Raw genomic sequence first — 10,368 nt, 5'->3', positions numbered from 1 at the left:
TAACTTCCAGTTCAAAAGCAGCATTGAGAATTAGTTTTTTTTTAGCAAAAAGGGAGCAATAAAAACACACATGCATTGATGACAAGTTTAAAAGTGTAAAATTACTGAGATTTGTAGTACTGCAAAATGGAAATCCAGGAGGCATTCTTTTAAATACTCTTCCTGGAGGAGCCTATGGTGTTCAGCTACAAACCTGCACTATACCCTGGATTTAATGGATCAGCATGTCAGAATAGTATTTTTTAATCCAGCTAATCCAACATTAAGAACATGGTTTAGGGCACTTGGAAAACCTTAAAACAGTCAATATGGTTTATGATGTAAAAATCAAGTTTGCCTTGTGTAACTAGCAGGAGAGATAAGAGGGGCCAGTGGGTAAAGTATATTAGGATTTTCAAAAGGCATTTGATAAGGTGCAGCACTAAAGGATGTTCTTATATATTATAAGGGTACACAAGATTAGGGTTAACATATAAGTATTGGATTGGGCTTTCAGCTGTTCACAGTTTGCATAAATGACTTAGATAAAAGCAAAAAGAAATGTACGCCATCAAGTTTTCACCTGATACTAAGCTAGATGGGAAAACAATCTGTGAGGAGTAAATCACATATATTGAGTATAATTGAGGCTGAGGTTGGTAAGTATGGCCATAACAGGGATTGAGAGAGATGATGATTGGATGGGAAAGTGGATCTGAGAGACAGTTCAGCCATGATCTTATTGAATGGCAGAGTCCATAAAGCTTACTCCCACCTCTATGTATTATGTTTAACAAAACAATAATGGAAATATTCTAGACTCTATGACTCTGAAACTGCTGATTTTTGATGCAGTCTCTTAAATATCATTGGCTAGACCTTGAGGTCAGAAGCAAGGCAATAAACGATAAGACATGCCTCTAACCTTGCTAAAAATTGCACACCTAGTCTCAGCATCCATCCTGGAATCAATTTGAACAAAATATTGAGAGCATTTTCTATGACATGATTTTCAATATCGAAGTAAACGTAATGTCATGTGGTGCTATCAAGACTGATGATGCTCATAAAATCAGAAAAGAATCTGAGAGTGTATTAAGTAAAGCCACCACAACTGTTGCAACTTTAATATTGTAAAAACATGCGAAAACTTCAACTACAAAACTGCAATATAACTTGAAACATTGGCAAAAACATATTAAAATCTAAATTAATCTGCCAACAGATTAAATAAAAAAAGTCTTGGAAGGGTTTTAGCAAATTCATGCTTGAGTTCAATATCAGAGAGAGCACTCTTCAGGGTTATAAACTGAATTCCTGAAAGCAACTAGCAGACTTCCACATTCAGACAAGTGTGCTTAGAAATTCTGCAGCTGCTGTCAGTGCGTAGGTGGAATACCACCACATGCTGGTAATTTCACCATCATTACCACTTCAAACCCTGGGCTACCACAAAGCTTGGTATTGCTACAATAAATATAAACTTGTTCAGAAGATAGAAAGAAATAAAAATGTTGACTTTTTAATACATTTTATCTTCTTCCTTGCTCTGTACGTAGCAAAGTCATGGAGGTTGACTATCCAAGGAGTAAAGTCTAGCCACACAAAAGCTGGCTTTCCACCTTGACTGACATTCCCATCATACTTCTTCATGCCACTGTTACTACAAACAAGTCCTCTCCAAAGTGATGTATGCCCTTTGAATGGATCACGCATGTCAAATCCTTTACAGCACAAAATTGGATTTTTTTTTAAAGAAGTCTCTCTTTCCAGCACTGTACCTCTTTGTTCCCATTTTAACCACCTCTGAAAAAAGAATTCAATTCATTCTGTTCAATCGCTGTAGCCTTTATAATTTTACTGCAAACTCTGAATCTTACTGACACTTGGGAGCAGAGTATGCTGCGCATTTTTTCTTGTGCACAATTTCACATTAAAACTCAGAAAAGGCAGAGAGATGACTTCATTTAAAATATTGAAGGTTCCCCTTTTACTGAAAAGTAAAAGTCATACTTCTGTGCACGGATATTGCAAGTTATGGCCAGCTATCAGTCTCTGAATATCTGCCTTTCTCATAGACTGCTTTACTTCTGTAAGGTTTAGCCTTGTAGCAATCTTTGTCACGAACCAGCAATTTTGTCACGAACCAGCAACAAGAGAAACACACTGAGCATGATTTAGTGTTAAAACTATTTTATTAATCACTACTTATGATAATACGTAAAATAAAGGTAAAAATGTTAGTATGTTAGAATTCAAAAATGTTAAACCTCGAACGTTAACCCCAAAACTAAACTCGTCGTGTGTGTGTGTGACAAAGTCCAAAACTCCCAGTTCCGGAATGGTTCTTAAAGTTCAGTTCCGCAAGCCATAAGGTGAAACATGAGCAAGGGCTTCTTCAACAACCACCGTTGTCTGAAGATAAGACGTAGACGTAGAGAAACATAGGGAGAGTAAATACGAAATCCAAATGTTCCATGATGGAACCCAAACGACACTCCAGCATTTACTTGGTAGTGACTTCCTCACCCCGAAAAGCATCCGAACCATGGTCGTCCACACACAAATACCTGTTTCCTTCTACAGGTCACTAACAAAGTGAACTCCACCGGATTACTTCCAACTTCCATACATGGATTTCAGTGGCAAACACAGTTATTGTTTCTCATCCATCGATAGAGAAAACAAGCAGGCTGGTGTCTCTCTCCCTTCTCTCTCTCTCCTTCTTCTTCTGCCTTCTTCAACAACGTCATTACGTCCTTTATCTTCTATTGACGTAAGCACGCCCCACACACACATACACACACACTCTCTATCTTAAAGGGACTTTCACTGAGTCTGTAACACCTCCCACCTTGCAAGTGATATCAGGTCTGGCTCAGCTGGGAGCATCCTTGCCCATGGCTTGAGTACAAAATCATTCAAAGCGGGGCTGAGGAAATGCTATGCTGTGGGATGTGCAGTACTTAGGATGGATTTGTTGGTTGTTCATTGACATAATGCAAATGTAACCTGGAGGCCAGCATTCATTGCCCATTTTTATTGCTCTTGAACCAAGTGGTTTGATGGGCCATTTAATAGGACATTTAAGAGTCAAGCACATTGCTTTAGTTCTGAAATTGTATATAGGCTGAGATAAGGATAGAAGATTTCCTTCCGTGAAGGAAATCTCTGAATTAGTGGAAATATTATCCTGGTCATCAGTGCTGAGACTGGGCTTTTATTTCAGATTTAATAAATTTATCTGCAGTGGTGAGATTGAAATCATTCCTCAAAATCATTTGTCCAGTAGTTGGATAACCAATTTGCTACCATTCCCAGGAGGCCATATCTGTCCTTTAGGTAAACATGAACAATTTCTGGACTATATTAAAAGAGATGGAGTGTTTGATTTGGTGTCTCAGCTGATCAATATGTTATCATGTTACTGTTTCTGTGGAAATTTGGCATCTGAAAATTGTCATCTCTGATATAAAAATGTTGCCACTTCCATGCTCCTTATTGTTTACAAAGTACTGTGGAAAATCTTGAGGTCATTAAAGACTCTTACATAAATGCAAATTATCCTGGATCCCAGTATGTTTCAAGAACCATTTCAGAGATATGAGTATCAAATCTTTGTTGATATTCTTGTGCAATATTAAGGAAATGCTACACTGTCAGATATGCAGCATTTAAGATGAGTTCACTGGATAGAGACTTCGCTATCCAGTGAACTGGATATGCACGCAATTGCATGCCCCGATTGCTCTTAAACCATGTACTTTCTAGGCTACTTATAGAGCATTCTGTCAGAGGAGGCGTTATTTTAAGGCCCTATCTGTCCTCTTGAGTGGATGAGAAAATTCTAAAACACAATGGCAAGCCTTTTCTAGTTTCTTGGACTCTGTTTAGTTCTTCAACCAATGGCTAATAATATATTAATGTCAATTACAATAGAGGATGCTGGGAATCCAGCATATAGATGCAATCACAATAAAGGCGTGCAAGCATCTTCACTTTCTTATAAAGTTAAGGAGGTTCAGCATGTCACCAGACACTGTAACAAACCTCTACAAGATGTACTGTTGAAAGTATTCTGACTGGTAGCATCATGGTCTGGTATGTCAATTGGAATGCGCAGGAATGTAAGAAGCTGCATAAAGTAGTGGACTCAGCCCAATCCATCACTGGCACATCTCTCCCCACCATCAGTAGTAGCTACATGAGGCTCTGCCTCAAGAAGGCAACATCTATCATCAAAGATCCCCACCATTTGGGCCCTACTATCTTCTTGCAGCTACCATTGGGTAGGAGGAAAAGAAGTCCCACCAGGTTCAAGAACAGTTACTTCCCTTCAACCATTTGGTTCTTGAACCAACCTGCACAACCCTAATCACTACCTTAGTGTAACAACACTATGACCACTTTGCACTACAATGGACTTTTTTTTTGTTCTAATTACCTCTTTGCACCGTACTGCTGCTGCAAGACAACAAATTTCACGTCACATGTCAGTGATAATAATTGATTCTTGTATAACTTATGTTTTTCTTGTGAGTGCCATGTATCTGATGCTATGTGGCTGTGATGCTGCTGCAAGTAAGTTTTTTCATTGCACCTGTGCGTACATGTACTTGTGCATATGACAATAAACTCCACTCTTCAAATACTCTGCAGCTGAGGCAGCATCTGTGGAGAGAGGAAAAAATGAGCAAATACCCATACAATATGCTTTTCAAACTTATTAACGTTACTACAGTGCTGTTTGTGGGGTGACTTGTAGAAATTTTCATCTGCATTGCCTACATTTCGAAAAAATTGCATTTCAAAAATAATTCACCAGCTGTCGTTGTAAAATTTCCCGATGATGCAGTTATTATTTTCGGGCTGGTCGCTGGTTTTATTCGATAAATTTACGGACCAGCAGGAGCTGTGATAGATCTCTGCATGTAACATCTGCAGCAGCCGCTGCCCGGCTTGGCACATTTTGAATGAGCGCCCGAAGACCGCGCAGTAAGCGCGCTGCCGCGCTGCCCCCCACCCCCCCGCGGGCACGCGCAGACTGCTCGGAACTACTTTCAACAACGTTTCGGGGGGGAGGTGGAGGGAGGCGAAAGGTCGATTTTTAATCTGTCGCCACGTATCTCACACCTGCTAAGAAGGGATGAAACCAGGGTTAAAATCTAATCTTCCTTTCCAAAACCGGGCAGGGTCAAACGGCGGGATGAAATCGGGGGGGAGAGGCGGCGGGCGGCGGTGGGGGTGGGGAGGCGGGGAGCCGGTTGGCAGGGACTCTTTGCTGGGGCGGATGGCGGCGGCGCTGGGGCTGTGACGCGCTCCATTTTTATTCGAATATTTTGGTGGAGAGCGGCGCCGCCAGAGCGAGGCTGCGCCCGGTCCGCGTCCCCCCGCCTCAGCCTCTCGCCCAGAGCTTCCCCTCCCTCCCTCCCCTCCGCGCACCGCTCGACGGCAGCCGCCTCTCCTCCATCTTCCCGCGGGGCGCCAGGCAGCGGCGGTCGGTGGTGTCAGGGCTCCACTCCCTCTCCCGTTTTCCCCCCACCGCCCCGATCTCGGCCCTCCCCTCGGCTGTCGACATGGCGCGCCTGGTGGCCGTCTGCAGAGACGGTGAGGAAGAGTTCCCCTTCGAGAAGAGGCAGATCCCGCTCTACATCGACGACACGCTGACGGTGAGTGGGGCGAAGGCGCTGCCGCTTCGAAGGCGGGCCTCCGTTTTACTGCCAGTGCCTGGAGGAGGAGGCCGCCCTAGGGCCTCGGGCTTTCGCAGTAGGCCCTGGTTGCTGAGCCGGGCCCTTGTTGCTCTTCCCACAACCCCCCTCCCAACTCCTCCCTCCTTGAAAGCGTCTCCGAAAGGGTGTGAAATTTCCGCAGAGAGGCAGAGGCCCTCGCTCACTCGGCCTAACCGGGATGAAATGGTGCCCGTAGCAATAAAACTTGAGTTTGCTTAGGCCTCGGACGCTGTAAGTTGCAAAGTTCCTAAGTACGTTGGTTTATGTTGGATACTATTTTTATTTTCCAAAGTAGTTTCTAAAGCCAAACGAACATTTCATATAGCACAACCCTTCTATCATCATTCTTTAGAATGGGACTGCGTTGCGAGTATTAATTGGTTTAGATTGCAAAATTTACCTCTTCTAATGTTTTATTTTTTTCATGGATGGTAATACTATTGTGTAGACCAGAATTGACTTGTCAAATTTGTAAAATGCTTTTTGAAGGTATAAAATCAAGCCAGTCACCAGTTTGTGTAATTTCCCATATTGGCCTAGAATACATGCATGTAGGGCTTTATAAATTGTTACACATTGTGTATGACTACTTATGATCCACCTAATCATCCCATAAAATGTATGTAAGCTTCAAAGTGAATTGTACTGTGACCATTGTTTACTAAGCAAGATGCTGGGCCTTTACCATTAGAGCACTGCCTCTTTAAGGTGTCTCTGCTTGAATGGTTTGTTATTTTTGCTTTCAGAAATTGAGTAATTGCAGGCCATTTCAATATCTAAGATATGGTTCAGATACACAGACTCAGTTTCCAGTTGGCTGCTGGTAATGATCTCATGAGCCCCTTTTGTTTTACGCTTGCACTACCTTTCAATCTGCCCCCAAAAAAACTTAGTTGAATTATAAATCTCTAGTTGCTAATTCAACCGAATCAAACATATTCTTCGGTGACTTGCAGTTGGTCCAATGTGATAGTTAAGGGAAGGTAAAGAAAATATTAGTTCAAAGGAACAGGCTTGTAACTACCCAAATGTAGGTCCCTTGCAGACGCAGATGGGAGGAATTATATTGGGGGATTAGGAAATGGCAGAAAAGTAATTTTTGTCATTATGGGGAGGAGAGTGGGGAGAGACATGATAACAAACAGGAAATGGTGCATTTCTTGCAGATCCGAAGTGATTGAGGAGCTCTAAGAAATTGGCATAAGTAAACAAAAAGTTGATTAGTGAATTAGAGTTGGAGAAAGTGGAACTGAAAGCCACTAATTCTAAAGGACCCAATGACTGCATCCTTGGGTTTTGAAGAAGATGGCTCCTATTTTCCAAAGTTCCACTGGTTCCCATGGTCTGGAAGCTAGCAAATGTAACCCCACATTTTAAGTGAGACAGAAAACAGGGAACTACAAACTAGTTAGCCTGATGTGTAATGGGGAAATGCTGGAAATGATAAGAGTACTTAAGGATTTGGGAGAGTCAATATAGATTTAGAAGGGAAATAGTGTTTGATAAATCTGTTCCTTGGATATAGGCAGTATATTATAGCATGTATTATTGGAGTTGATATACTATGGATTGAGGATTTAATTAACAAGACTAAAAACATTTGGAATAAACAGATCATTCTGGGGTTGAAACTGATGATTTGGATGCAATATGGAAAAATGTGAGGTCATCCACTTTGGTAGCTAAAATAGAAATGTGGAATTTTTTTTAAATGGTGAGAGATCATAAGGTATTCACTATAATCTGTGTATTCTCGTACAAGAACTACTGAAAGTTAACGTGCAGGTATAGCAAGGAATTGGAAGGTAAATGATATGTTAATCTTTATTGCAAGAGGGTTTAATCCAAGAGTGATAGTGTCTTTCTCCAACTTGTATAGGGCCCCAGTAGCAAGACATCCAGAATATTGTGTTCTGGTCTCTAGCTTAAGGAAAGATATACAGGCAGTCCCTGGGTTCCATAAGGGTTCTGTTCCTGAGGATTATCTGTAAACTGATTTCTCTAAGTCAGAAATGTCTGTTTTCGCCTATCGGTGAAACAGGTCTACAGTGGATGCCATCTCCCTGGCCCTACACTCAGCTCTGGAGTATCTGGACCGTAAAGACACCTACATTAGACTATTGTTTATTGACTACAGCTCTGCCTTCAATACAATAATTCCAAGCAAGCTTGTCACCAAACTCTGAGACCTAGGACTCAACACTTCCCTCTGTAATTGGATCCTTGACTTTCTAACAAATAGACCGCAATCAGTGAGGATAGGCAGCAATACCTCTGGCACGATTATTCTCAACACTGGTGCCCCACAAGGCTGCGTCTTCAGCCCTCTACCCTACTCCCTGTACACTCATGACTGTGTGGCCAGATTCTGCTCTAACTCCATCTACAAGTTTGCAGATGATACCACCATTGTAGGCTGTTTCTCAAGTAATGATGAGTCGGAGTACAGGAAGGAGATAAAGAGCTTAGTGGAATGGTGTCCTGACAACAACCTTTCCCTCAATGTCAACAAAACAAGCTGGTAATTGACTTCAGGAAAGGGGGTTGTGTACATGCACCTGTCTACATCAATGGTGCTGAGGTCGAGAGGGTTGAGAGCTTCAATTTTTCTTGGAGTGAACATCACCAACAGCCTGTCCTGGTCAAATCATATAGATGCCATGTCTCAGAAAGCTCACCAGCTCCTCTACTTCCTCAGGAGGCTAAAGAAATTTGGTTTGTCTGCTTTGGCTCTCACCAATTTTTACCAATGCACCATAGAAAGCATCCTATCTGGATGTATCACAGCTCGGTACGGCAACTGTCCTACCCAGGACCGCAAGAGAGTTGTGGACACAGCCCAGCACGTCACGGACACCAGCCTCCCCTCCTTAGACTCTATCTTTACCTCTGGTTGTCTTGGTGAAGCAGCCAGCATAATCAAAGACCCCACCCGGGACATTCTCTCTTCTCTCCTCTTCCATCGGGTAGAAAATACAGGGGCCTGAAGGCACGTACCACCAGACTTAAGGACAGCTTCTACCCCACTGTGATAAGACTATTGAATGGTTCTCTTATACAATGAGATGGACTATGACCTCACGATCTACCTTGTTGTGTCCTTGCACCTTATTGCACTGCACTTTCTCTGTAGCTGTGACACTTTACTCTGTACTGTTACTGTTTTTACCTGTATTACATCAATGCACTTTGTACTAACTCAATGTAACTGCACTGTGTAATGAATTGACCTGTACGATCGGTTTGTAAGACAAGCTTTTCACTGTACCCTGGTACAAGTGACAATAATAAACCAATACCTATAACGTATTGTTCTACGTACACTTGCTATAATTTCATTTTGTCGATTATTCACACTAGCACAACCCATAATTAAACTGATGGAATATATACTGTGACTGGTCATTAATGAATACCATATTAAATATATTAAAGATCTTGGGGAAAATGCTTTAAAAATGTATGGGAGAATTTGTGCCAAGTTGGATTTCCGCAAGTCAGGTCGTCTGTAATCCTGGGAGCCTGTGTACTTGTGATGGAGGCAGTGCAATGAAGATTCACCAGATTGATGGTCACCATCCCAGGAACGTTAAATAGAGATTATGATGATGGGGCTGTGAGTACAAAATTGGGTTGACGGTACATGTAGTGATGATGATTTCCTGAGTGGGGTGTCGAGAACTATGGGGTCACAGTCTTAAAATAAGAAGTTGGCCATTCAGGACTCAGCTGACTAGAAATGTCTTTACATGAAATTTTGAAGAAATTCTGCCTTGAGGGCTGTGAAGTCTCAGTTATTGCAAATATTTTAGGTAAAGATCAGTAGGTTTTTGGATAGTCAGGGAATTAAAGGGGTACAGTACTGATACTCTGCTAGCCAGTTGTTCAGAATGGTTCCCAGGCTCCTTTTAATTTCACCTGGTTCACTGGGAAACTCATTATACTGCTGTGTGATGGTTATTTTTAAAAAAAAGTGAGTAAAGTTTGTTGGGGCATTAATAATCATTGTCTCTAATAGTCTGGAAAATTTTTCAGTCTTGCATCACCAAAGTCCCTAAGGTGCCAGATTATGAGTTTTACTGTGTGTGTTAATGCAAGAAAGTGGTACTGAAGTAAAAGAATGGCAGAGCTTGCATGAGGGATGGAAGGACCTATTCCCTATGTAACATTCTGGTTTGTATGACCTGGCCATGTGTGGTATTGTAATATGTTAAGATCATAATGGGAGCTGCAGACCAGTTTTTGAAGTTTTTAGGTACATCTTTTTCACATTTTAAACAATATTATTTGCTTATGAATTTTGCAAATATTCTTTATTTCATGGGAATGCTAAAACTATACCATGCATTTCTGGTGATCCTATTGGCTTGTTTTGAGAAGAATTTTGTGTTGAATTCACAATTCCTTGAAAGCATTCATTCTTATAAACCTGAGCACATTCATGTAAGTATATAATTGAATACTGCATTTGTGGAATAACTCAAGGATGGTACACAAGTGGTGCTTAACCATTTTGTGAGGTGAGGCATTTTTGGGAGGACATGCACATTGAAAGGTAGAGACCTTGGTGTACAAGTCCAAGGATCCCTGAAGGTAGTAGAGCAGATATATTGGTTAAGAAGGCATACAGGATACCTGCCTTCATTAGCCAAGGCATTAA

The 10,368-nt window shown here is 41.6% G+C and overlaps 1 protein-coding gene across 2 annotated transcripts in view; it reads left to right on the top strand.

Annotated features, from left to right (window-relative positions):
* Positions 1-5,097: 5,097 nt before the first annotated feature.
* Positions 5,098-10,368, top strand: part of ggnbp2 (gametogenetin binding protein 2) — a 45,087-nt gene continuing 39,816 nt past the window's right edge. Inside the window, exon 1 of one of the 2 annotated variants that reach the window (XM_052035790.1) lies at positions 5,098-5,648. In XM_052035790.1, the coding sequence (XP_051891750.1) occupies positions 5,556-5,648 (93 nt within the window). In that variant the 5' untranslated portion in view covers positions 5,098-5,555. The remainder of the gene's footprint in view (positions 5,649-10,368) is intronic. The other variant, XM_052035789.1, reaches the window with a different exon arrangement.

This window comes from Pristis pectinata, chromosome 21, assembly GCF_009764475.1.
Source record: "Pristis pectinata isolate sPriPec2 chromosome 21, sPriPec2.1.pri, whole genome shotgun sequence".
Lineage (NCBI taxonomy): Eukaryota > Metazoa > Chordata > Chondrichthyes > Rhinopristiformes > Pristidae > Pristis > Pristis pectinata.
The sequence above is the reverse complement of the archived record's forward strand: the minus strand, read 5'-3'. Positions and strand labels throughout refer to the sequence as shown.